The 27,992-nt window shown below is 32.0% G+C and overlaps 1 protein-coding gene across 1 annotated transcript in view; it reads left to right on the top strand.

Moving 5' to 3' along the window:
* Positions 1-27,992, top strand: part of LOC129227013 (triple functional domain protein-like) — a 100,433-nt gene that overhangs the window by 2,295 nt on the left and 70,146 nt on the right. The window contains exons 2-17 of the mRNA XM_054861642.1: positions 3,629-3,700; positions 5,283-5,397; positions 7,618-7,708; positions 9,649-9,750; positions 11,055-11,168; positions 12,346-12,545; positions 13,046-13,286; positions 14,381-14,503; positions 15,383-15,574; positions 16,401-16,532; positions 17,691-17,783; positions 18,319-18,540; positions 22,837-22,959; positions 23,323-23,514; positions 24,577-24,746; positions 27,525-27,696. Coding sequence (XP_054717617.1) covers positions 3,629-3,700; positions 5,283-5,397; positions 7,618-7,708; positions 9,649-9,750; positions 11,055-11,168; positions 12,346-12,545; positions 13,046-13,286; positions 14,381-14,503; positions 15,383-15,574; positions 16,401-16,532; positions 17,691-17,783; positions 18,319-18,540; positions 22,837-22,959; positions 23,323-23,514; positions 24,577-24,746; positions 27,525-27,696 — 2,354 coding nt within the window. The remainder of the gene's footprint in view (positions 1-3,628; positions 3,701-5,282; positions 5,398-7,617; positions 7,709-9,648; positions 9,751-11,054; positions 11,169-12,345; positions 12,546-13,045; positions 13,287-14,380; positions 14,504-15,382; positions 15,575-16,400; positions 16,533-17,690; positions 17,784-18,318; positions 18,541-22,836; positions 22,960-23,322; positions 23,515-24,576; positions 24,747-27,524; positions 27,697-27,992) is intronic.

The following is a 27,992-nucleotide window of genomic DNA, read 5'->3' as shown; positions in this document are numbered from 1 at the left end:
TCAAAATGCCCTAATGTGCCCTTGTTTAAAAACCAAGCATTTTGGCTTATTTTTCAGTTCATGTCATAGTTTGAACCTCAGATGAAAAAAATTAAAGACAGGATGCTTCCTGATAAAAGTACTTTAATTTAATTAGGAAGGGGACTTTCTCCAACAATAAAGTTTTAAGATAAGAGAAACCAAGAAATTTCTTTTCAAAGTTTGGATGAGCTGAATTTTTACCTGTAGTGAAAGGATTTTGTTTGTGTTTAAGGTTGGATAGGCTGTGAAAAAGGGCAAGGAGGACACATTGAGAGGTGCCAAAAAAAAAAAAAAAAAAAGGTGGCAGGTAGGGTTTACTAAAAATTGACTCAAATGGAGCAGAGTGCAGCTCCCTCCTAAAAGTCTATGAAGGTAACAGTCATGTGCCTAAAATAAGAAATGGGAATACAGTGAAACTTCTCTGGAGCGACCACTCTCCATTCTTTAAAAAAGTGGGTGTTTATGAAGATTCTTCTGCTTACAGTCAGGGCCCAACTATGATTTTGGAAGACACTGGGCACAAAATTTATTTGGTGCCCCCACTCTCCCGCCCCATTCATTTTTTCTATATAGCGAAACAACAAAATATTTTGATAGTTGCGTGTTAACACAGACATGCTAAATTTGGAGACACATTATTTCACAGTTATTTTCATCATAAAAAGCAGACAGGGTGGGGTACGGGAACTTTGTTTTTTGAATTTGGTGTGAAAAAAGTGTGGAGTGGAACACAGAGTGGTGGAGAGAGGCTCAATGGAAAGGTTTGAATGGGAAGTATTGTTACATCATGCTTTCTGTTGCCATTATGCTTTGGTCGAGGCAGCATCACTTTTTTCATACTTTTACTGTGGAGACGTATTTTTCTAACAGCCATTCGTTCAGAATGGAGACTTAAACTAACCTGCACGCTCGCCTGATTTAACCTCCGTTGACTACTTCCTGTGGGTTTATCTGAAGTCTTGGGTTTATAACGATCATCCACGAACTTTGGAGGACCTGAAGAACTGCATCCTAGCCGAAAGAGCCAATTAAAAACTGTCGACATGTTCCAAAGTGTTGATCAAAACTTCTGAGTTCGACTGAATCAGGGATAATGCAGGGCAACATTTACAAGATATTGTTTTCAAAATGTGGAAAGCACAAGATTCGAAAATATCATAATAATTTCAAAAATATCTGACATTTTGATATATATCCGATGTTCTCAATTAGCTCAAACTAAAGTCTTCAAAATAGTAAATGCATCCTCAAATCACTCTTTATTTTCTTATACAGTAGACCCTCGTTTTACGTGGGGGTTACGTTCCACGGAAATTCCACGTAAATTGAGACCTAATAGTAGTGTTAAAATAGGGGTTAGGTTCCGTAGATAAAAAAAACCTACTTCATTCTAATGATAACTAAGCCTTTGTCACTCCTAAAAGCTCTTCTTGCAGTGAGTTATGAGCTGTGTGAGCTTAATAAGTTTACTTCTGGAAAGAGCTTTGGAACAAATTGCATAAAATGTCTCCAGTGGCCCCCTTGATTATTAGCACGCCAAAATGCAGTTTATTACGTTTAATTTGCGATCTTTAGAAGTTTGGATTTCAAAGGAGGAGAAAATTTTATCTGTTTGCATTGCCACATCCACGTAAAACCAAAACTCATCCGTGTAAAATAAAATCTCATCAAAAACAACCTTGTTGTAAAAAAATTTCCGCCAAGGAAACCTTTAACTTTTCCGCACAAAAAAGAAGGCCTTCATCCTAAACCCCAAAACCCTCAGCCTTAAAAAGTTATGATATCTAGTTTTCCCGCCAAGTATCTGCCAAACTATCATCCTCCCTCTTCTCCTTTTTCATCACAGCTACATCCATTAGAACCTCCTCCCACCTTCAACTCCTCAAAAATATGGATAGATCCTTTAAATTGTTTATCCTGTTTGGCGGGAAGCTTTTTGCTCACCAAGCAACCACTTCACTTTGAAAAGCTTCCCGCCAAACAGGATAAACAATTTAAAGGATCTATCCATATTTCTTGGCGGGGAAATTTTTACAACAGGATTGTTTTTGATGAGATGATCACGTCTTTTTGCATTGATATTATTACTTTGTCTGTATTTTTAGAATTAAGAACTTCAAGTCAGAAAATGTTCGATTGAAACAACCCTGTTTTGTGTTTTTAAGGAACTAATGGCAAGCCTAATTTTAAGTCAGCTTATTTTCTGATCATTTAGATTCTATGTTCGTTTTGCGAGAATTGGGCAGTTTAAATTTTATTGCAATATTTGTATCCTCTCTGTTGCATAGAAAACTTCTTGTATAGTAAAATACTATATTAATTTTAAATTATATTGTTTTCGAGTATTTTACAACTTCGCAATAAATTCTATTAGTTTCTTTATTTGACGGATTATTCAACATTTTCATATGAAGGTTTTTTTTAAATGTTTTACAGCTTGCGGGCTATTTTAATCTAGCTTTTCACTTTTTATTTTATGACTTTTTTCTTAAATCGTATTTACGTTTTATTGCTTTTCTTTCGTTATATTTCTTTTGGTTTTCTCTTACCAAAAATTCCTTCTTTTTTTGGTGCTGAGTTTTCCATTCTTCTGGTCATAAGGAGAGGTTTTGATGCTCTCCTCCAAAGGGTTTTTATCATTAAGTAGATATGCAGTAAAAAATTGGTCATTAAAGAAGGTGGTCGCTATATGTAGAGGTGGTTGCTCATAGAAGTTTCACTGTATTGAGTTTTTATGCTGCTCGGGTGCCCACCAAGGTGGTGGTCATGGCGCAGACTGCGCCAATGAAATTTTTAAGGTGGTGGATTATTTTTAGGGGTATTTTTCACTTTTCAGGGGGCTCTTGCTTTTTTTTTTGGGGGGGGGGGTGCAATATTTAGAGGAAAAGGGGTGCACTCTTGTCCTTGGGGAGGGGGGCACCCCTGTATGCTGAATTTTTCAGGTGAGAAATTGATTCTCATCCAGTGTTGGATTTACCTATAAGCTAAACTAATTATAGCTTAGACCCCCCCCCCTCCAACTCCCAGAAAATTGCATGATTTCTTCCTAAAAAGTGATAAGTACTTGAAAAAATCAATTTCATTTCCAAATCTTCAACAATTTAGAAAAATAATTACAAACCTTGTATTTTAGCATTTTTAACAAATGCTTAGGGGGGGGGGGGGATGCCAAAGTGTACCAAACTCAGCTCCTTGCTACATCTTGCTTCAAAAATAAAAACCATGATTCATGCTAGGGGAAAAAATAAAGTGGGAGCTCCCATTCTGACCAAAATTTTCTTCCTGCTTTTTGATTAGTTCTTGTTTTAAAATTAATTAACGTAACAGATTAAGCCTTAAAATTCCAATTTTGCTATTTAATCATTTTACATGAGTACTTGAGTACTCATTTTATTCAACTTTTAATTTCCGTTCCAGCATCTAACCTTCATTTTTTGACATTATGAATGGTTTTCAAGTTATGTGGATAATTAGTTTGATTCAATAAGACTTTAACTTTGTTGAATCATCCCATGTAGATATTCTTCTTTTGAAACATTACTGCTTTTTTTTTTTTTTTTTTTTTTGACTTTGTGCTTAAGTTTTTATATTAAGATTTTCGTTTTAGGTCATCAAACACCAGAAATTAGAGCTGCTGATATCCTTCCCCTACTGCATGAAAAAGTTGCTATAGTATCTGGTAAGAAATTTGGTTTGAACTGTGTCACATTCTTTTATTTATACTAGTGCATTAATAAAGACAAAAAAATGGAGAAAAACAAAATGGGTGAAAATTTTCAGCTAATGCATGGGTATTATTGACCAGTATAACATTACTTCTGATTATGTCATAGTGGTTCCATATGGGCATTTTTTGTTTTGTTGCTGAAAAAGGTTGGTCATTTGACCAACCTTTTTTTTGAGTTTTGTCTGAAGTGCCACTTGTTTTGAACTTAATTTGGGTCATTTCAAAGTGTTCAGTGTTATGTACAGGATACTTAAATTTCAATAGTTTTGTAGTTTTCAGGGATGTGCAGTGACCCAAGAGCAGGTCCAAACCACGATTGCCAAATGTCTTTTGAGTACCTTTGTGTAACGGCTTTAGGGGAAAATATAGTTATTGCCTGGAGTGAGGTTTTCCAGACAAATATGATGTGGAAAAAAATACGTTTGGCATCAATTTATTAAAAAACTATGTGTAATTTTAGATTACATCATATGTTTTTTCTTTTATATCTCGAGTTATTTCAAGTTTAATAGCTGCTTTGATGCACTAATGCATTTTGGAAATAAAATATTTTAAATATCAAAGTTAGCACCATTCTTAAATAGCCCTCTAATCTCTAATTGATGAATGATTAATCAAACTTTTATGCCTGTTTAAACATAAAAGAGTACTGATTATGTTTCTAAGTTGAAATATAGTTATAGAGGATATTCTACTTTAAAATCTGAAACTGAAATCTTTTCCTGCAAAACCAATAATTCTAAAATAAGAATCCTTAAAAAGTCATTGAATTTAATATCTGAAACAGCAATTTTAAAAATAAATGCATGTTACTGCATTTTTTACAATATTTTTTCTTTACTTTGAAGAGATTCTGTAGACATTGAAAAGATCTTAATCTTTAAAAATGATTTTAAATGAAAAAATACAATTTTTGATAAACAAAATCCTTAATGTGATTCATTGTAGTTAAAGTAATTAATGTGGCATACCACTTTCTGCGTAAATATTTGCTTTAATATACATTTAACTCCTTAAATAAAAATAGAGAAGCCATTTTTTATTCAGATGTGACAACTTACAATGAGTGAAACAAAACATGTGCATGAAAACACTTGGCATGAGAATTTATTTTTGGCATATATTAAAGTAATTAATGTGCATACTACTTTATGTGTAAATATTTGCTTTAATATGTAGGTATCAGCGTAGTAACAAGAAGAAAAATATTAGAAGCTTTTTTTTAATTCAAATAGGACAACTTTCTTGACATGTGATAAAATGTTTTTAGTTTATATTTTTTAGTTTTTGTGTATATTTTAGCTGTTTTTTGTGCATATATGTGTGTATATTTTCATGATTTTTTAGTGCACATAACACAGGATCTAGTCATCTGCTATGTTTGCATGTCTATGAATGTATAACAATGTATTTGTTTAGTTTTGTTTCACTAATTCAACGTAAGTTTTCTTTTATCATTCCAACAAATAAAAGAAGGATTTATGTTTTAAATTTTGTGAATAATTCTATAATTGCTTCTCATAAAAAATTTTAGGTGGTAGGGACCGCAGAGGATGTCCAATTTTATCCTTTCCTGCTCGCACCCGACCTGAGCGTTTGAAAACAGAGGACCTCAGGAAACTTTTGCTATACCTAGCAACAACACCATGGTAAGATTCTACTAGCTGAGATTCAAAAGTTAGAAATGCTACTATGCTACTATTATACGATTTTTAAGATCACAAACTGTTGAAGAAGTTTTTGGGCTTTTTATGACTTCATTAAAATTAGTCATACTGTGTGTGTGTGTGCCGTGCTAAGCACGAAAGTCATATCTGCAACTTTAAACAAAATTGAGTTATGGTCATTAGATGATTCTTTGTCATATATTTTATCTAAATACATGTTTTACGGCCATTTGTCAATGGGAAATATTTTTAAAAAAATTCTGAAAAAGTTGCATCTGAATCAAATACATGAATTTCATTTTGAACTTAGCTACTCTTTTGCGCTTAGCACGGCAGCACACTACTGTTGTAACTTTCAAAGGGTTTTTGGGCGCAACTCAGTTTGGCTGATATATATGTATTTTTTATCACTGTATCTTTTTTTTGTGTGTGTGTTTTCGGAAATTGTTTGAAGTCTCATTTTTCGACTGACATTTTAATTAATTCACGATAAATTTGATAAAGGAATGCAGTTACATTCCTTTATCAAAAATAATGAAATTAAATTGGTCCATCAAAATATTTTAAGTAAAAAATTTTTTTAACCGAATTTTGAATTATTAGGAAGAAAATATCTATCCCCCATCTTAGCATTTGCAATTCTTTAAGATGGTACTCGATTTCCAACTAAATGTTCCCTAGTATTTAGTGTTCCATTTTGAAATGCAGTAAGATTTTTGTGGTTCAACTCATGTTGTAAAGGGTAACTCTGTAAATGTTGTTGACATGCTGAGAAAAAAACTTATTTTAGTGAGCCGTAATTTTCACAAAAATTAAGATATCAATGATTTTCTGAGCTGAAAATTTCAGGAATTTTATAAGAACAGAGCCGAAAGTTGATTATATACACAAAGTTGAAATATTTCGCAAGGCTCAAACGTTTGTGATTAAAATGGGCTCGCAAAAATCGTGAAAATTAAAGTTTGGCAGAAATTTGTGCTTTCATACTAATGTCTAGAGATCAGGATCATCCTTAGCAATGAAGGTGCCCGAGGTGAAGATTCTCTCCCCCTCCCCTAGAAATGACGTTGATTATAACTTCAGCCTGCAAAATAGGAATATTCTTGTATTTATTTAAGAAAGATATTAATGTATTGGAAAGGGTTCAAAGGCGGGCTACAAGGCGTATAAATGGACTTTCTCATTTAGACTATGATTCCAGGTTTAGAAGGCTAAAAATGTACAGTCTTGAGTAAAGAAGAGACCGAGGGGACATGATTCAGTTGTTTAAATTTATTAAAATGAAAGATGTTACGGGGCTGAAGTTAAGCACTGAAAACAGAACAAGGGGTCATTGTTTTAAGCTATTTAAATCTGAGGCTAACATGGATATTAGGGAAAATTATTATTTTAGCAGGGTATTGGAACCTTGGAACAGCTTACCGGAAGAGGTGGTAATGAGCAAGGAAGTAAATAGTTTTAAGAGGACCATTGATCTTCACTGGAGATTGTAAATTGACTAGGACCAGTCTAGCTGGGCCCAGAGCCTGTTGCTGGTCGTCATTTTTGTATTTGTATTTGTATTTGTATTTATTAAACTTGCGATCTAAAAACGATAGATATTGTATGATAAAAGACAAGAAACAAATCCTTTACTGATGTTTATTTTATGTTAGTTTGTAAATGTAATGTTTGAAAAAGGGTAATGTGAAAAAAATCTAAATTGTTGTAGAGTAAAACTCAACTACATGGTGCCTTGGGCTACTGCCCTACTTGCCCACTGTTAGAGTCCATGGAGCTTACCTCATTTATTGCTCAGATCAATGTTCTGGGGCAACATGTGTCTAAATTATCGCATATGGACTGCATTGTAGTTGGAGCAATACAAACTGCATCAAATCTATTTGAGAAAAAATGTTTCTTCTAAATTTACCTGAAGGTACGTTTTTACTCAACTTATCATCAATTACTTTACGGCATTCCAACCAGCGACTATAATAACATGTTTCTAAATACTTGGAGCAAGGCTGAATCCAAAGCTGTCTTGTAACCGAAATGTCAGATAGGTTGGCCTGTGCCCTAAAGGGGTTCTAGCGTCAATAACTTGCCAACGCTGAGCTGTTGTAAATGTAGAATTAAAAAAAAAAAAAAAAACTGATAACTTTGCATGACTTTTAGTGTTTGATATGTTTACTTGAAAACAATTTCTTTAAATAATTTTAGTGAAGAAGCAGCTGATTTGGGGTTTTCTGTTGTTATTGACATGAGAGGTACAACATGGAATACTGTTAAACCAATTTTAAAAGTTTTACAAGTGAGTTATTTATTATAAAAATTCTTCAGTAACATAAATGTTATTTCTTTTTTAAAAATATTTTTAGTGTGATATTGTTCTTTTGTTCAAGCTATGATTATAAATTTTAAGCAATTAGATATTTTATAACCTATACCCCCAAGAAAAGAAAATTGAACAAAAAGATATATTACAGTTAGAACAAAACAAAAATGTGTCCTTCATAGAAAAAATAATTTAATTAAAATATGCATTGCAATTAGGGCAAAATGAACCAGGGTCTCCCATTTCAGAAGAGACTACAATCCTCACCTACTAAGCCTGTTCTTGGCATTGAGCTGTAATGCTAAGAGGAGAGAACTTCCAATTCTTCAACAATAAAGTTTGAGGTCTTGATTTCAAGCGAGTATGGCAAAACATTTCTCACAATAAAACATATTGTTCAAGGGGAATAGAACGCTTCTTTTGCCACAGTGAATTGGGCAGATTAAGGACTTGAATATTGCATGGCAAAGGGTTTGACAGAATAAAACTAGTTTAAATGTGAAAAAGAGGTTTCTTTTGCCATACTCGCTATGGCAAATGGTACACCAAGTTCACCTTTCTCTTAATATTACAGCTCAATGGTTCTTTGTACTAATATAGCCTTTCAGTATAGCAAAACAGCTGCACGCTCAGTCTGAAAAGTCATTTCAAATTTATGATCTCCAAACGTATACCAAGAACATTATGGTCAGTCTCACCAATATTAGTCAGTCCCAAGAACATTATGGTAAACTCAATTCAATTATTGAATTGAGTTTAGCCTTGAAATGTGTTTATTTATTTATTTTTTTTTTGCAAATACGATTTTTATTAATTGTTAGTTTTATTCTGTATAAATAAAATACTAATTTTTAAATTTTTACTTCCTCACATTTTTTTTCTTAATTTTCCAATTTAGTCGCAATCAACTATGCCTAAAATTCTCAAAAAGAGAATTTCCTCCAATTTTGGAACAGTCCTCTCGTAATTAAAGCTTTAATTAACATTTAGATAGTATATAATATCAGAATATGACAGTCTCAATTTCTTCATTGCTTAGTAAAAGTATTGGACTAAAATTGGGTCTATAAAAATGAATTTGGTCATAAGCTCCACGTGGACAGTGAGGCTGCACATCCAAATTAATTTTTGGATGTGCAGCCTTTAACTTTTATCCACATAAATGCCATAACCTTTCTTCAGGAAATTACTTTCACTTCTTCAACATAATTTACTACTGTTTTTTTTTTTTTTTTCAAGAAAATAAAGATTTAGTTTTGAACAGGTTGAGTTAAAAGAATTTATTTAAACTTAGCTATTATCATATTACGCAAAAGAAATATTCATGCAATTTCGTACTAACTTTTATCAGTATTGGCAAAGTGTCTATTTCAGTTTTAGATGAAATTGTTTTTTACTTATGTTATTGTTATAATTTTGTAAATAGATGTTTTTTTTTAAAAATACATTTTTATGTATGTATTTTGTTGTAATTATGCTAAATTTTGCATTTATTCCATTAATTTTCATTCAAAATTACCTTACTTACTGAATCTCTTTATAAGTTGTTTTCCTTATTTAAGCAGTTAACGTTAGATTGTGTAGGCTTGTTGAGATATCACTAAGGTATCATTTTTATAGACAAATTTTTCTCATCTAATATGAGAAGCACTAGCAAGTGTTGTCAAAAGTGGCGACATTTGGAGATATTTTGAGCCTAAATGATGATCTTGAAATTTTCTTGAATTGGGCATTTAATGTGGACTTTATGTGTATGCAACATGATTTTTTCCTGAAAATTTTTTTTTTCTGAAAGAAATATTAAATAAGAAAATAAATGATCACAATTTTTAACCAGTGAGTAGTAAAGGATGAAAAATGTATATTGCATTTTGTAATGACTATGTTTATTTAAACAAATGATATTTTTAATTTAGGAAACCTTTCCAATCAAAATTCATACTGCCTACATAATTAAACCAGAAAATTTTTGGCAAAAGCAGCGCACAAGCCTTGGAAGTGCAAAATACAAATTTGAAGTAAGTTTTGTTGAGAATTGAACTATAGTTCTGTTATTAGATTTTTTGTTTTTGGAGTATTGTAAAGTGTGTGTGAATGCTATGCTTTTGTGTAAGTACCATAAAAGTCTGAACTCTAGTAAATGTCAACATTTTCCCATAGCCGGTAAATATCAGAAATACCCAAATCATTGCCGAAAGTCGACATTCTTCGATTTTTGTCTTTCACATTAATAATATTATATTAGTATGTATTTTTGTTTTTTCCCAAAATATTCATTCAAAATTTCTTTTGCACTAATTTGTTATTTGATGAAAATTAATGTTATTGGAGAAACAAATTAACAAATTAGTAAATTAAAAAATAGAAAATAAATAAATATTTTAGATTATAGAAAATTTTGTAAATATTAAAGTTAACTTTTTTGTTTTCTTGATGTTTTTATTTTATTAGTTGCACAAAAAGATTACTTTTCTCTTTTGTCCCTTTTTATTTACTGAGGCAAAAAATATGTAAGTTCATATTGTTTCTCTTTGGCATAATCATTTACTTAAATGTTGATAAAGTTTCCTAATTGCACTGGATTGTGATTATTTTTCATGCTATAAAAATTTTTTTACACTGCTCAAATAATCCTACTTTGTAAATTTCCTTGTACTCTCATCTTCAAAGGTTAAAAACTGGATTCTTCAAAACATTTCTTTTTCTTCTGTTTGTAAATATATTATTTTAATTTTACAATTGCTGATACAATTGAAAAACTAGTATGTTTTTTTTTTTACAAATTGTACAAATAATTCATTATTATTCTCTCAAGTTTTCAATGACTTCATTGGTTCTTCAATTATTCAAGTTCATTTGTTTCACTATTTTTTTTTCCTTTCATTTTTTTCCAAACTCTAGAAGTTAACCAAAACTTCATAGCTATGGGCTAAAAAATGAACGAAATTACTTTAAAGGTTCTTTTTAATGTTAATAAATCGTTCATAAAAGAAATCAGAATAATTTTAGTTAATTTTAGCATTTTGAGCATTACTGTAAATCATTTTCTTCAATATCTATGTCTTGAATCAGTATTATGCTGCAACTTAGTTTCAAAATGTAGGTTTAGATTAAAAAAAATTCTATCATAAAGGTTATGATTTATAATTTACATTCAAATGATTTTGTAGCGAAAAAAAAACAAAACCTTTTGATTGAAACATAAATTTGCATATTGTATTTATATCATAAAATAATTAAGTAGAGATATTTTTTAAAATTTACAAAGCAATATTTATGTTTTTGTTTATTTTTAAACTTTTAATATTTTGTTTAATTTCAGACAAGCATGATATCTGTTGAAACTTTATCAAAGTACATTGATCCTACCCAACTCACCAGTGACTTGGATGGCACATTATCCTATGATCATAATTTGTGGATTGAACTCAGATTGGTAAGATATTTTCTTGGATCTATGACCCTCTAAAGGGCTGCCCCAAAACAAATTTCTTCAAGTTTGGTAAATGCATCATTGTGTGCAGGTGTGTTATGCTAGGAATTATGACTTTTTGCTTCAAGAGAGAGGCCTCTTGCTGTGAATTTTGCCGATCAGCTATTCAAGAAGATTGGAGTAATATTTGACCTGTAATCGTCTGCCTTTTTCAACGTTATCAATAAACAGGATCCCTTTTGTTACCCAAACATGCTGGCAATGATTTTTCCAACTTTGCTGTCTTGGGCATTGAACCATCAGCTCCCACCCCCTGCTTCAACCGCTGCTTCCTTTCTGGTGTGTAGTTGTGGACCCATGACTCATTCCTGAGTCTACCACTCTTACATGTTTATGAATCAGTATACTTTACTTATACAGGTTTTTAAGTGAATAGATGAAAAGAATGCTTCTTACTGAGAACTATTACAATCTTTTTGTAACAGACTAACATATCATCGCCTCAGAGCAACACTAAGATATCCTACTGTTGCTCTGAGGCGACAATATTACATACCTCTCAAAAGAGCCCACAATTGTGCCTAAATAGTCCAGACTTTGTTCCAAATGCCACATTTCTAGGAAAATATGAGTTTTTAAATGTGAAGGAAAAAAAAAGTTGACTTGTTTATAGCAGCTGATTAATTATTTTATGAGGCTGGTTGGAAACCTGATTCTTAAATTACAAAAGGGCAGACTAGTTAAGACTATAACTATAGTGATTACAACATTTTAGCTATTTCAAATCAAACAAATATTAAATATAATAATATATATATATATATAATAATTATAATAAAAGTGAAAAATATTGAAAAGACCACACCAAAAGCCTACAAATGCGCAACGCAGTAAAACTAAAAAGCCAAGTAAATATAAAGTATATATCTTTTCCTATTAAATAGCTGTTTGCAATTTTCCTTTTTCTCATCATTATTTTTTTATACAATTTGTATATTGAAATTGCTCTCTTGCAAGTTCATATCAGTTTACTTTGTATTTGATGTAATCTAACTGCTTACATTCTGTGTAAATGAGTTATGATGCTGCAAAAGTATTTAACAGGTCGTTTTTACATAAATGTATGCTCAATCATATATGGGATTGGACAAATGTTGCTTAAGTCACTTTTTTTTTATAGTCTTTAGAAAATTTTACATGGAAAGCTAGTGATTTGTTAGCAAGAATGGAAACTGTTAAAGATGATTTAACTAGAAATGAATTTGCTGATGATGTGTCATCAGCAAAAGCAGTCATAGATGATCATGCTTCTCTCAAAAAACGTATTGTGCAAGTTCCTGTTGAAGATATAGATTTAGAAGGTCAACAAGTTTTACACAAGTATGTATAATTTTTTTTAAAGATTTTACCTGTCAATCATGCAGAATTTACTAAATTCAAGCAAATATTATCCTCAATACAAAATTTCTTGTATCATAGATCTTAAATATTATATATGCGTACAGTCAACTATCTCAAATCCACAAGTCTAAAATCCCTCGCTGACTATAATTCACATAGTAATTCAGGTTTTAGCAGTAAATGTTGACTAGAAATTAGAAATTTAAGATGTTAATATTTCTACTATTATCAATATGAAATATTCAAAAGGTAATTAATGAAATAAAACTTTTAAGATTTCATCTTTATCAATATCATGATACACTTTGATGATATAAAAGTTAATTTATTTTAAATATAAATAAGTAAATGAAGTATCATTACGTAAATGAAAAAAAAGGTAAGAAAAGAGAGAATTTGACTGTATTTTCTATGTGTAACGCGTTTTTATTTTAAAATTACAATTTTATTCAAAAATTAATGTCATAATTTAATTTTAGATTAAGCTATGCTACAGGTAACAGTAGTGGAGGCTCTTGTGATTCGGGCTACTCAAGTAGAGATAGTGGACCTGCTGGTATGGCTGGAAATGTTGATTTTCAAAGTGCTGTTCCTCAAGTAGTTCGACTTCTGGAAAATATCCATGTGACTCGGCAACATTTACTTCAGCTATGGCACATACGTAAAGTGAAATTAGATCAATGCCTTCAATTGCGTTTATATGAGCAAGATGCCCAAAAAGTGAGATGTTTTTCATGAAATTTGTTTAATCGCATATAATATTTCGTGAGTAATTTTGTTGGTGCACCATAACTTCTTCAATACTTCATCAATTTTTATAGCATCCTTTCAAAGATTTTTTTTTTCATCGCTATCAGGAGAAAATAAATGATTCATCTTTTGTCTGTTCTTCAAAAGATTACTCCTGAAAAAACTCGTTTTGTGAGATAACGAGTTTTCCCTTGCGGAATTATGCCTGCTATCTAGAATTGTATTTTGGATGTAAGATAGAAATTCAGGTTGTTTATTTTACATTTATATAGCTTTGCAAAGCAGAATATTTCACTATTATTCTGTTAGAAAAATGTTTTGTTCAATAGAAAATTACTTACTGGAAAAATATCAAAAATATTAAGCGGTAAGTTACCTCTCTTAAGCCAATACATGCAATACACCATCTGCCTGGTTTTCACATCTACAGAGTGCAGTTTTGTCCTTGTTGTGAACTCATCAGTCTGGAATAGTGAATAACCGAGCTGGAGGCAGATGTCATCTCATTGGAGCAGAGAGGGCCAACAAACTGATAGCTAAAGTAAACTTAGCTCACCAATGAGAGTTTGCAACCATGGTGTGAACAATTTGTAAATTGAAGGCAAAGCAGCCTCTGGATGTTAGCCAGGCTGACGTCATATTGCATGTAGTTCTGCCTTAGCCCTGACTTAAGGGCAGTAACTTGCTGCTTAATAGCTCAGCTCAGTTATTCATTATTTCAAAGGACAAAACTGCAGTCTCTGGTTGTGATAACTAGGCTGATGGTATATTGCATGTAACAAAAATGTTATTTTCAGTGGAAAATACAAATTTCCATTTCTGGGAATTTTAAGTTTAGTGCCAATTTGTTCCCGCATCAATTAAAGTGGGATTGTATAATATAGTCATAATGAAGTTCCTGGAAAATTATTATTTTTTTGAACTGCTATGTTTAATTATTTATTTTTGTTTCGTTTAGTTGTGGGAGGACAAAATGCACTATAAATTAAAAATCTGTTCTCTAATCTCGTAACTGTTTGGAAGCTTAAATTAAAATACTGACATGCTAATTTGTTGATTTTCAGATGTTTGATTGGATTTATCATAATCGAGATCTTTTCCTTGTGAGCTATGTTGACATTGGGTTAACATTTCAAGAAGCAAAAGATCTTCAAGAAGAACATAATCATTTCACCATGTCTTCAATGGTTTGTAATGAATGTACTTTTCTATAACATTGTAGTCATTATTTTTCCTCTTAATTATTTTTTTAAATAATCATCATTAAATTTTAGAATCTAGCATTAGATGTTAGAATTTTGTTTTGTGGTAAATGCTAGATTGTTTTGTATTTGGAATAAAGTTCTTGTTGAGGGGCAGTTTTTCTTGCTTACATTATTTTATTTAGTGTGAATGGTTAAATGAATTCCTTATTCTTCTTTAACAAAATATAACGTAAAAAAAAGTATTTTCCGAAAAATCAGACACATTTAATAAAACATAATTATAACTACTTAAAATGGGTTCGATTTTTTTTTTTGTGATTGTCTAAATTATAAATTTTTAAATTTTTTCTCCGTTTTTTTTTTTTTTTCCAGTCTCTAAAGCATATTTTTCAAAAAGATCTTGTAAAATGTAGAAAATATTTTTTCTCCTTTAACTAATGTCAGCTAAATACATATACAAAAGCAAATGTGACGACCAGTAATAGGTTCAGTTTATTAGTCCCCAATGAAAATCAATGCAACTCTTAAAGCTATCCACCCCCTTGCTCATTACCCACTCTTCTGTTAAGTTGTTCCAAGTGCCCTTAACTCTATTAAAGTAGTAGTTTTCCTAATTTCCAGGTTAGCCTGAGATTTGAATAGCTTAAAACATGACCCCTCGTCCTGCTTTCCGTCCAAAAATTCAATCCATTAGAATCTTTCATTTTGATAAATTTAAACAACTGAATCATGTCCCTCTGACTCTCCTTTGCTCCAGGCTTTACATAATATAAGAATACAGAATAAAAAACTTATGTTCAGCACTGTTTCTGTTTACAATGAATTTTCCTTTCTATTAATCTGAATCTTATTTATATTTAGAATGTTTATGTCAACATCAACCGCATCTTATCAGTTGCATCCAGGTTAATTGAAAGTGGTCATTACTCTGCTGCTACTATACAACAAATTGCTGCTCGTTTAGATCGAGCTTGGAAGGAATTTGCTGCTGGTCTCGATGAAAGAACAACTGTACTTACTTTATCTGTTTTGTTTCATCAAAAAGCAGAGCAGGTTTGTAAAAAAAAGTATATTGTCTCACATTAAAAATATATTATGAACAAGGACCTATAAAAGGTGTGGCAGTATTTTTGAAATTTTGAAAACTGTTATAGCAATTTATTGAAATTATTTGGTTAATTGATATGACTGCATTAGGCTCTTTGTTTAACGATGCTCTATTTAACGACTTCCTCTATTTAAAGACGACTTTTCATGGTCCCAGGTGCTCCAAAGTAGTTTTAAAAGCATTCTATTTAAGGACGCATTCTACTTAAGCATGATTTTTTGTGGTCCCTTGAAAGTTGTTAAATAGAGAGCCAACTGTATATGCTAAAAAGATATGTATATTATTCAAAGTCGGCTGTTCCTATTTAAAGCTTAACTTTCTCTTGCTACTTCTTGTAATATCAAATAAATAAATAAATTGTAAAGTAAAAGAAAATAAAATATATTTCTAATCATTTAAATAGGGATGATTCCAATTTGTCAAAGTAAAGTGATGTTAAAATTGCTTTAAAAAAAAAAAACCCCTAAGAATCTCTTTAAAAATACTTTTAAATTTCACAATTTTAAGAATATAACATTCTTTTACTAAATACATGCTCAAATCTATTGCTGAGCTGTTCTGATCACCAGTTTAGACATTAAAGTTTGAACATTATTTCTTCAAAGTTTTTTTCTTGTAGCAAAAGACAAAATACAATGTCTTCTTATTCATAAAATTCACATTTTATTATTATTATTATTATTATTGTTATTATTTTGACGATAAGAAAGTAGTACATTTTTATAGACACAAATATGATAGAAATTTTAACTTGTAGCTTTTTATTTTTAGTATATGAGTAATGTGTCCCCTTGGAGTAAAGCTTGTGAGCAAACAATTGTACCAAGAGAAGTTGTTCACTTAGAAGATGCCATTCATCAGCATCAAACTTTGTATGAAAATATGTGCCAATCCTACACTGAAGTATGTTGTACAGCTACATTCTTTTTCAAAAAATATGCAACTTTGTTTCTTTTTCATTAAATTTCAATATGAAGAATTTTAACTTCTATATTATTAATATCTAATTTTTCCTCCAATGTTTTTTGAATTTTGTATTTATAATTCATATTTTGTTTTGTTATAAACCTTATTTTTATATAATGCTTTCTGCCTTTTGTATACTGTACATATACTCCCTTATAAGTGTATCTTGCGTATAAGTCGACCCCCCTACTTATAGGAGAAAAATCAGGAAAAAATTGAAAGCCTGCTTATAAATCGAGTCCCTGCTCTTTGAAAAAACCGGGAGGATTGGTTGCTAATTTTGAATTTAAACGTAGTAAAAAGGAGAAAAATGAAATGTAATGAACATTTTTATGTTAAAAAACATCCAGTTTTTTTTCTTTTGCTCCAAAAGGGTTCACTTTTGGGATCGCAATTTTTGTAAAGGGTTTGATTTCTCTGTAACAAGTTTTTAAAATTGTTGCTTTTATTTTGATTTTATATCAAAATTTTATGCTGTAGCTACATTACATTATTTTTAAAAAATGAGCATTAATTTGCGACTATCGTGAAAATTGAATAAGGCGATCCCCATACTTTTTGCGTGGTCGGCCTTTTACTGTAATTATTTATTCTTTATTTCACAATCAGACCATGTGAAATCATAGCAGAATGTTTAAGTATTTACTTCTTTAGCATCTGCTTAAAAGAGATGAACTGAAATCGGGAAAATGTTCACGTTTTCAAGTATTTTTTTCTAAGAAAAAATCAGGGAAAATTGTCAGAAATTCTGCTCTGCGTTTAAATCAACTCCCTAACTTTAACCTCATTTTTTGTAATAAATTTCTTGACTTATACGCAAGTACATACAGATGTATTTTTTTCTTTGTTAATGTTTTCATTGTTAAATTGAATAAAAAAATTTATTTTTTAAATTATTTTGTTACTCTTTTTTATATTTTTATTGTTGATGTCAGAATGAAAAACTGGACAATTCCAAGTGTAATACATTTAATTGCTTTCAAATTTTCTAATGCAATAATTTCTGAAAATCATTTATAATGTTGCTTTTAATATGTTAGTAGGTTTTAATGCTATTTCACTTGATTCCAATTCAATTCTTGTTTTATCATATAGGTGCATAGTACTAGTAAAAAACTGTTGTATCAGTTAGATCATCTCGTTCAAGTGTGCCATCAACCCCGTGTTGACATGTCTTCTCGAAAACATGTATGTTATGTTTTTCTTTTTATTCTTCTAAAACATTTCTTAAAGTTACATTCTTCACTTGAAGTTGTGTATATATTTAGCTTTATCTTGACGCATTTTATCTCATTATGCAATATGTTCACACCTTTTAAGTTAAATCATGAAGATAATCTTTGCAAATTATGAATCATTAATGTCTCTAAATTGTTTAATTTTTATGTTGTATTTGTAGACAAGCAATAGTGTTAAATATTCCAACTGTAACAAATTCATAAAAATCACGTTTAAAAGCTTTTTATGTCATCATGGTTCTAAAACTTTAAATGAAAGAATATATTTTATTTAAATGTAATAACTTCATTTGGAATTTCAGTGCTGTATTAAAATTTACACAATTTAGTGACTTTTTTTGGTAAAATATGTATTTCTTGAATTTCATTTGCTTTAAAATGTATTGTAGCAGTGGATGTAAATAAATATTATTCTCTAAATATTTCATAAGTATCTTGTGTGTGTGTATTTATTAACATAGCTGATTTTTTGCTTATATTTGTAGTCTCACGGGGATAGCAAGAATTTATCTGAAATTCTTAATCATAACGGGAATAGTCATCTGTGTAATCCTGCAGCTGATTATTCTGAAGGTGCCAAACATGTTCTTTCTGTAATCCACGAAATTCTGAATCACCATAGAGCCTTAGAAACCCAGTGGCACACAAAAAAGGTCAAGCTACATCAAAGATTAGCTCTTGGGTTATTTCAAGAAGATGTCAGACAGGTAAGCTTTTTCTTAATGGTGTATTTTGAAGTTTTTCTTGGAATTTGCTAAGCTTACCTGGAGAATACAGTTGGATCTCGATATAAGGTCACCCCATGGAAAACTGATCTTATAAGCGGGACCCCACCTTTTTCTTTATAATCGATTCATATAAATTTTTACAGGTATATGCATCAATTCTTTGCCAAATTTAATACATTCAAATATGTCAGTTTATTTGGTTGTAATAGTTTAATCAATTTAAATCAATTGCAATTTTGAAATCAATAAATTTTTTTTAATGACTTAGAAATTTTTTCATTTCGAATAAAGCTGCATACAAATATGCCCAAACAAAGTACTGATGCACAACTAACCTTACTTGAAATAATCAGTAATACAGGACTATTGAAAATTTTCTTTAATTTAAGTGCATTGAATTCTATATTTTCTGAAAATTACCTTTAGCTCTCTTATGAGTAAAAAAATTGCTCACGAGGTGTACATGCTGAGTGCTTGTGTTACTGCTTCATTTTTTAGCAACACATTCTACTACATTATCTGCACTTCATGCTACGAAAGTAGGAGAAATGACTTTTCACTTTTTAAGGATCATATGTTGTGAAAAATTCTTTCTAAGTGAACTTCTCAAGCCTTGAAATTATTCAGAGAAAGTCAGACAAAAGTGACCTTATAAGCAATTACTGCATTACGACATGACCATATATCCAGTAATACATAACATAGAATTCCTATTCAATGAAACGGACCTGAGAAAAGTGACCTTATATGTGGGGTGACTTATATTGAGGTTTGACTGTAACTCTAAAATGCATGTAAAGTTGAAAAAAGCCAGATTAATTTTTGTATATCTCTATTTGGATTTCTGAGCATATTTTAGGCAGAATAATTTTGAGTAGACAGTCCTAGAAATAGCTGTCCTCAAAACTTTGCATGAGAGGTGCAAAATAAAGAGTTGAGATGTTTTCCATGATTCTCATCAAACTTTCTTTCTCATACCCATATTGCTGATAACTTCCTCTTGTTGGTTGTTGTCTTGTCCATGATGTGCAAAGAAAAGCATTAGATTACTCCGAAGCTGTCGAAGACAGCCTCGACCACCTCCACAGCCTTTTCTCAAAAAATCATATCATTTGGGTCATCCAGGTCGATCTTGCGAAGCCTGTCCTGAATTGCTGGGCAGCCGAAGATATGCTGAGGAGACAGTTGAAAGTCGGCAGTGTGGGCAGTGAATTGAGTAACTTCTTACTCCGTCACTTGATATTTTCATGCCCTTTACATGTTTTGTTGGAACCCTTATTATTATCGATGCTATTGTGCATTTACAGTTTAGGACTGGAATAGAAGATTTAAAACTATTGCTGATAAGTCTACGGCTGGCCACAGCATTGGCATTAATTAAAGTGAGGTTCGATGATTGGGGGTAGGATCTAAATTCCTGGGCTAGCTCATCGGCTTTCTCATTACCACGGATATTTACATGGGCTGGTATCCATTGTAATGTGCAAGATTTCTTGGTTGCAATGACTTTGTCGAAGAATTGGATGATTTCTTGACTTAAGTGGCACTTGCCTTTCTGAATGGCTTGCAGCGCCGATCTTCAATCAGAGAGGATAATTATGCCGCTAGCAGTGTGGATGCTTTTGGAGAGGAAAATCTCCAGCGCACTTCTTATAGCAACCAGTTCACATGTGTAGTTGAAAGCTATTTTCCCCACTGGAATTTTTAGATACTCGTGTTCATCGTCTAGACCTGTTATAAATACTACTGCACCTCCCTTATCAATATTAAGAGTCTGAGGAGCTATTAGTGTAGGCGATTACCAATTTTTGAGTTTGGGTGGTGATTGTATTAATGGTATGGTCGCCTTTCTCTTTTAAAACCGAGACAGGTTCTTTCTTAGTGCAGGCTCTTAGAAGGTTTAGATTTACAATTGTCTGAGGGTGAAGGTTCAAAGTGTGTTTCTTTCATAATTTCAAGTGTATCATGCTGAAGGTTGATGTAGGTTGATGAAGGTCTCTTGTAGAAAGAATAAGGAATAAGTCAGATTATTGGCAATTGCTTTCTACGTTTGAAGTGCTTGAAAACTTTTTCATTTTTGCAAGCAGTCCATAAGTTCTGTTGACACCCAGAGATCTTATCTAATTCTCATTAATTAAAATTTTATGCCTTTCATACGAACGAGTGGAGATTAGAGTTAATGATTATTCTGTAAGTCTGACTTCAGTGGTTTGTAAGATTTTTGAAACTTTGCAACAAAACCAAGAGAATACTTGGGTTTATCAATAGATCTATTTCAAACAGATCTAAGAAGGTTCTTCTGCCTTTATATAGCAGTTAAGTAAGACTTCATTTGGAGTATGCTGCTCGACTCAGTTTTGGTTTCCTTATCTCAAGAAAGATATTTCTGTGAAGGAAAGGCTTCAAAGAAAAGCTACTAGACTAATAAGGGGACTTTCAGATTTAGATTATGATACTAGACTTAATAGACTAAATATGTATAGCCTGGAGCGAAGCAGAGTCAGGGGTACATGATTCATTTGTTCAAATTTATTAAAATGAAAGATGTTAAGGGATTAAATTTTTGCACGGAAAGCAGGACGAGGAGTCATTGTTTTAAACTATTCAAATCTCAGGTTAATCTGGAAATCAGGAAAAATTACTACTTTAGTAGGGTCCTGGATAGGGTTTCCAATCCCGCACTGATTTCAGTTCCGTGGAATTTCGGGATTGTACAGAGTCAATCCTGCGGGATTGACTTTGTTCTTCAAAAAGTTAGATTTTTATTTCAATTCTTGTCCGGGAGAAGGGTCTCGTCAATCTTCCATGATCACATGATTCGCGGACGAATCATGATGACCCCACTTTCTTTAAGCGAAATACACTGCGCTGTAAGAGGAAGGCTCATCTATCCCTTTAAAGATCTATGACATCAGCAGGTACTTTTTACAGGTTAGAAAGCATAAATAATGTCAGGCTTTTCACTGCTTTTTTTCTTCGGAGAAAATATTGTGCACTTGAGTAAGTTAAAGGTTTTGAGCCTGAAGCCATAATTCCATAAGTTCTAATATTGCATTTAGGCTACTCCAGTCGGTTTTGCTATCTGTAATATACCTTCTCAATTTTGTTCTGAAGGGCAATATTTTGGGTTTCAATTTTTAGTGATGGTTTCCAAAAACCTTTGTAATTTTTTAGGCATATTCCCAATATCTGAACTAATGAAACAGAAACCACAAATGAGAATATCAATTCATTCTCTGAAAAATATTCTTTATTTTCATTATGTTCTTAAGTGGTAAATCCACCGTTCATCGTATATGACACAGTTTTTTTTGCTCTTCTTGGAAATTTTTAAGGAGGTGGATTCAAACTTTAGGTGATGTTTGTGAAAATATTCATTTTATGCGAGAGAAAAGTTGGAAAAGGCTTATATGGAAAATCTTGCGAGATTTTTCTCTCAATCCCATGGGATTAATCCCGTTAAATATCTTGCAGGATTCGGGATTGGAAACCCTAATCGTGAGCACTTGGAACAGCTTACCGGAAGAGGCGGTACTGAGCAAGGGGGCGGATAGCTTTAAGAGGGATTTTGATCTTCATTGGGGACTAATTAATTGACTACACCAGTCTAGCTAGGCCCAAAGCCTGTTGCTGGTAGTCACATTTGTATTTATGTGTTCATGCAGATTTTTTTCTGTGAAGAAAATTAATTTTCAACTCCCCATGATTTCAAGATATTACTTCAATGAAGCAAGCTTATAAGTTCAGTGAAAAAAAATTTGTAATATAAAGCTACAAATAACTGCCCCATACCCAGAGCTAAGGCAGAATTGCAGGCAAATGCCAAACACTTGATTTACAGCATTCAGAGACTGCAGTTTTGTCCTTATTTTTGGCTTATCAATCTAGAATATAGCAGTGGGTATTCAAGACTGATGAGCCCAAAACAAGAATGGAAGTGCAGGGTCTGGATGCTGTAACTGAGCTGCTTGGTATTTGCTTGCACTTTGATTTATATTATTATTTTTATAAAAATAGATTATAATTAATAATGCTGAGTGAAATCTAATTAAAAGTTTGATCTAGACTAAAAATAAATCTTAGATAAAAAAATATTAAACTTCATTAACTTTCAGAACACAAAGGAAGAGCATTTTGATACTTTTATTCTGAAAATGCTTATAATAAAATATTTTAAAACTAAATAGCTTTAGATACATTAATAGGTGTAAAACATTTAATTTTTGTTGTTGCTGTACAAATAAAGTAAGTGTTGAAAATTGTTTTATGTATTAGGTACTTGACTGGTTGGAAAACCATGGTGAAGTTTTCTTGAGAAAGAATACTGGGGTTGGCCGCAACTTGCAGCGTGCAAAAGTTCTTCAGAAAAGCCATGAGCATTTTGAAACAGTGGCTCAAGTAAGAATTAAAGAGTTGAAAAAAATTAAAAGAAATTTACTTCTTATATGTATTCAATTCTGATCAAGTTTTTATGCGTATGTATTAGTGGTTTTGCTATTTTTTAAAAAATAATTTATGGTAAAAGATTTTAGTGATTGTACTGTTTGTTCAGATTATTGTTAAAATAGTCTTTTGTACACACATTTCAAAAAATAAACTTTTTCTTTCTTTCTTTCCTTTTTATTCTCATTCTCTCTATTCCCCCCCCCCCACCACCATTTTTTTCTTTGTGTGAGACAAATTTACAAATTTTTCCTTATGACATTTTATCTGTATTTTGTTTCTGATTAATTTCATTTTTTCCCCTTGAATTTTTTTCAGAATACTTATACAAATGCTGAAAAACTATTGGCAGCTGCAGAAGAGTTGGCCCAAACAGGAGAATGCAATGCCGAAGAAATTTATGGTGTGGCACATGAATTGGAAGGTCATATCAGTAGTTTTGCTGCTCGAGTTGATCAGAGAAGGAGTCTGCTTGATTTAGCTGTAATGTTTTTCACTCATGAAAATGAGGTACTTAAGCTTTAAATAATTTATCTATTAAAATATAGTCGGTAATATATTCCAGCCACAATTTTAAATTTAAATTTGTGTAGATCAGTGTTTCTCAACCTTTTATGACTGGCAAAAGCTTTTGAAAAAGTCTCACGGATTGGTGAGGATTTTTTCCTATTTTGTTGTTGCAAAAAAGTAAAAACCTTGACTCATGAATTGCTAACTCTTCTGAGGCAAGCAAAAATTTCTGAGGACTGATCGATTTTTTTTCTGTGGACCAGTTCTAGTCTGCCGGACCGCCAGTTGAGAATCGCTGGTTTAGATGGAATTCATCTATCTGTTTTAGAAATTTTTATCTTTTTGCTTATATTCAAACAAAAGAATATTGATACATTTGATCTAAGCACATTTGTATTTTCTTTTCCTTAAATAAAAGGTGGTTATATTATTTCGTAGAGCTCATTTTATTAGATTTGAGTAATTCAATGCATAGTATGGAGAAAAGGGATTTGCAATCAGAAAGCATTAGTTTAAATTTTTGACATCAGGTAAGAAAGAGGCGCAATTAGAATGAACATCAATATAAGGACAGAAAAATGTATTGCATATTTTATTTGATCTGCTTCCTATTTGTCTCAATCACCTCTTAAAAGCATGTTCAGCAGTAGCATGAAAGGTTTCTTTATTAACTGCAGCAACTTGGTAATGAGAATTACAGTTCATAAAAAAGACGAGAAATGGTCTAGTGGTAAAAAATTTGAACTACAAAGTAATTTTATATCTAGTTTTTTCCCCCTGGCCCATATAATATAGCCATTTCAGCTTCAATGCATATGTTTATTAGAATGAGCTCTATGTAAGTTTAAATAGTGTTACTTGTCTAAAATCCACCTTGTTTATACCCCTATCAACCTCTATAAGTTGACCACTAAAGCACTACACCGCAAACGCAAACACTTCACCAGGTGCACTACTTTTATGTGCACCTTTGCACTAATTTTATGTGCAAAGCACTACAAGCTTTGCACATAAAATTTAACGAAAATTTTGTTTAATTTTAAATGTTTCTCTCCCCTCCAGCTTTCTAGTTGGTTTGAAGAATTAAGGCAGGAATTGCAGAGTGATGAAGTTGCAGAAAATGTGGAAGGAGCAGAACAGTTACTTGAACAATTCAATCAGCAAAGAGATTCAACTATTGATGCTGCAATGAATACTGTATCTGAAGGGGAGGCATTACTGGAAGAACTTCAGTATGTATATCAAATAAATCTTTATTTCATCCCATTTATTCGACTGTGCCTTTACAATTAGGTGTTTATGTTTACTGAAATACATAATGTCATACAAAATTTATTTACTCTTATAAATATTGTTTTGAAAAATGTTCATTTTGTTTTCATTGAAATGAACATTTACTTTATTTGTTCATTTATTTTTTTACTTCTGAGAAATTACTTTTGTATAGAAGTTTTATTTATTCTTCCCATACATAATTAGTTAATGCTGATATATCTTGAAAAATCTATGAAAGTCCTTAATTTTAGAAAAAATAATTTTATGCCTTTTAAAATCTTTGTATTATCTAAAATTAATAAAAGTCAATTGTAAGTTTGTTATGTTTCTACATGTATGTCATTACTACTCCTGGTGAAGGACAGAAAACTGAACATTGAACTAGGTATAGATAGGTTCATAATTTTCCTGGCTACATGTTTAGCTAGGTGTTATTATGTGCGATTTTAATTAGCAAAGATATTAATTTTAAACTGAATTAATTGTTGTATTTTCGGGAATAAGCACTGCGGCGCATACAAGAAAGAAAGGAAAAAAATTGCCGGTGTGGCGCATATAACGGGTGCGGCGGATACAGTATCTTTTTTTTTTCCAAGTTTGAAAAAAAGTTCTGAGTTTAAAAAAACAAGTTGAAAACACTGCTAACAGATGGCACCACATCGTTTCTTTTTGTTTTGCAAAAACCTATCGACAACAAGTAAAGCAAAGAGGGGAAAGGAAGGTGAGTCAGCGATTGCACGTGTTTCACTGAGGAGAGAAATGCTGATCCATGTTGGCGAGCACGTCAGATCGATGGGATCAGGGCTAAGTACTAGTAAGGGAGGGGGATGCATGTCCAGTTTTGTAAAGGGAATTTACCACTCCCTCACAAAAGTGGGTTGATTGGGGTAATCTAATGGAAACTTGTCTTCTAGCTCTAATTTTACTATTCACTCACATCATCACATTGCATCTTTTGCGTTTGTGCATTCTTGGCTTATCTTTTTTGACAGAACTTTTTCAGAGTTGCTTTTGAAATGGATCCTAAGTGATTGGAAAGTTATACTGCAGCTTTTAAGTTTAAGGTAATAAAGGCAGAAGCAATTGGAAATCGTCTTGCTTCCAGAGAGTTTGGGATTGACGAGAGATGCGTTTTTCGTTCGAAAAGGCCAATCGAGGTATGCCGAAGGCAAAAAGTGCAAAATGGGGATTTGTTAAAATATTCCATTATTATTAATTAAAAGAACTAACGAGAAATAAAAAAAATTTATTTAAATTTAATCCAGCTTTCTTTACTACTGATTGTGTTTTTAAGTTCCGCATGTTGCTCTACTTAGCAAATTAGCTGATATAGGAATAGGAGGGAAAACTTTCATTTGGGTAAAAAATTGGCTGACCGGAAGGAAACAAAGAGTAGTTGTAAGGGGAAATTACCCTAATTGGAGTGAGGTTTTAAGCGGGGTTCCTCAAGGATCAGTGTTAGGGCCTGTTTTGTTCATTGTCTTAATGAACGATATTCACAAAAATATTTCTGGGAACATGAATTGTTTTGCTGATGATGTCAAAATTATGGGGACTGTAGAAAATGAAGAACAAGCAAATCACCTGCAAGAGGATCTTGATCATATTACGGAGTGGGCTGATAAATGGGGTATGGCTGTTAATGTTGGGAAATGTCAAGTGCTACATTTAGGACATGGAAATAAGTGTACAAGTTATTATTTGCAAGGTTCAGTCATTAGTCAGGCAGACAAAGTTACTGATCTGGGGGTCCTAATAAGTCAGGATTTAAAGTTTAGCCAACAGCGCAGCATTGCTAGCAACAAAGCCAATAAGATGCTTGGGTTTATCAATAGATCTATTTCAAATAAATCTAAAGAAGTCCTTCTGCCCTTATATAGAAGTTTGGTAAGACCCCATTTGGAGTAAGCTGTTCAGTTTTGGTCTCCTTATCTTAAGAAAGACATTAATGTATTGGAAAGGGTTCAAAGGCGGGCTACAAGGCTAATAAGTGGACTTTCCCACTTAGATTATGATTCCAGGCTTAGAAGGCTAAAAATGTACAGTCTTGAGCAAAGAAGAGACCGAGGGGACATGATTCAGCTGTTTAAATTTATTAAAACGAAAGATGTTACGGGACTAAAGTTTAGCACTGAAAACAGGACAAGGGGTCATTGTTTTAAGCTATTTAAATCTCAGGCTAACATGGATATTAGGAAAAATTATTATTTTAGCAGGGTAGTGGAACCTTGGAACAGCTTACCGGAAGAGGTGGTAATGAGCAAAGGAGTAGACAGTTTTAAGAGGGCCATTGATCTTCACTGGGGATTGTAAATTGACTAGGAATAGTCTAGCTGGGCCCAGAGCCTGTTGCTGGTCGTCACTTTTGTATTTGTATAAGTTGTTTAATGTTGGGTACACGCTTATGGAGGATGCGGCGATTACAACTGGTGCGGCGCATACATTAAAAAAAAATTTCTTTGATAATATATTACGATGCAGCGCTTATTCCCGAAAATACGGTAGTTGAAAGTTGTACTTTCAATCTAATCTCTAAGTTGATTTAAACCAAATGCTCTTTTGCGGAAAATTTTGTATTTACATTTCATCCAATTTTAGTTACTAAAAGAATTAAAATGTTGCAGGATGCTCTTAATTTGCATGTTGATAATTAACATTATTTCCGGTTGATATGGCAAAAATGTACTTGTTTAGTTTTAGATGTTTGCAATAAGTTTTTATCTTGTTTTCTTTAGAAATTCTGGTTTAGTTCCTGATACTGATGCTAGTACATCATATGCTGCCATTGAAGGACTTTTAGAATCCTTGAGTAGGAGTAGAGAGGAATTAGAAGAGTTATGGAGTAATCGAAAGTTAAAACTTGATCTTTGTCTTCAGCTACGCCTCTTTGAAAGAGATGCACTTGAAGTAAGTTTTTCTAAATATGCATTTTATGAGATAGAAGTGTTTAAGAAATAGATGAGAAAGTTGATAATTAACATCCTCATTAAAGCTTATAATTGTAGGAATACTGCCGACACTAATTTCATTAAACAAATTAGTACCTTAGTTCTAAAGAGTAAATGTAAGGTCAACAACTTTATAAATGCACAAATTTATGAAAAAAATGTTAACCCCTTATCAGTGTTTCAAGGAATCTCTTTTTCAATTGTCGAATCCAACAAAAGTCGGATATCTTTACATAACATCAGAGAAGGTTAATC

This window comes from Uloborus diversus, chromosome 7, assembly GCF_026930045.1.
Source record: "Uloborus diversus isolate 005 chromosome 7, Udiv.v.3.1, whole genome shotgun sequence".
Lineage (NCBI taxonomy): Eukaryota > Metazoa > Arthropoda > Arachnida > Araneae > Uloboridae > Uloborus > Uloborus diversus.
Note: the sequence above shows the minus strand (reverse complement) of the source record. Positions and strands in the feature narration are given on the sequence as shown.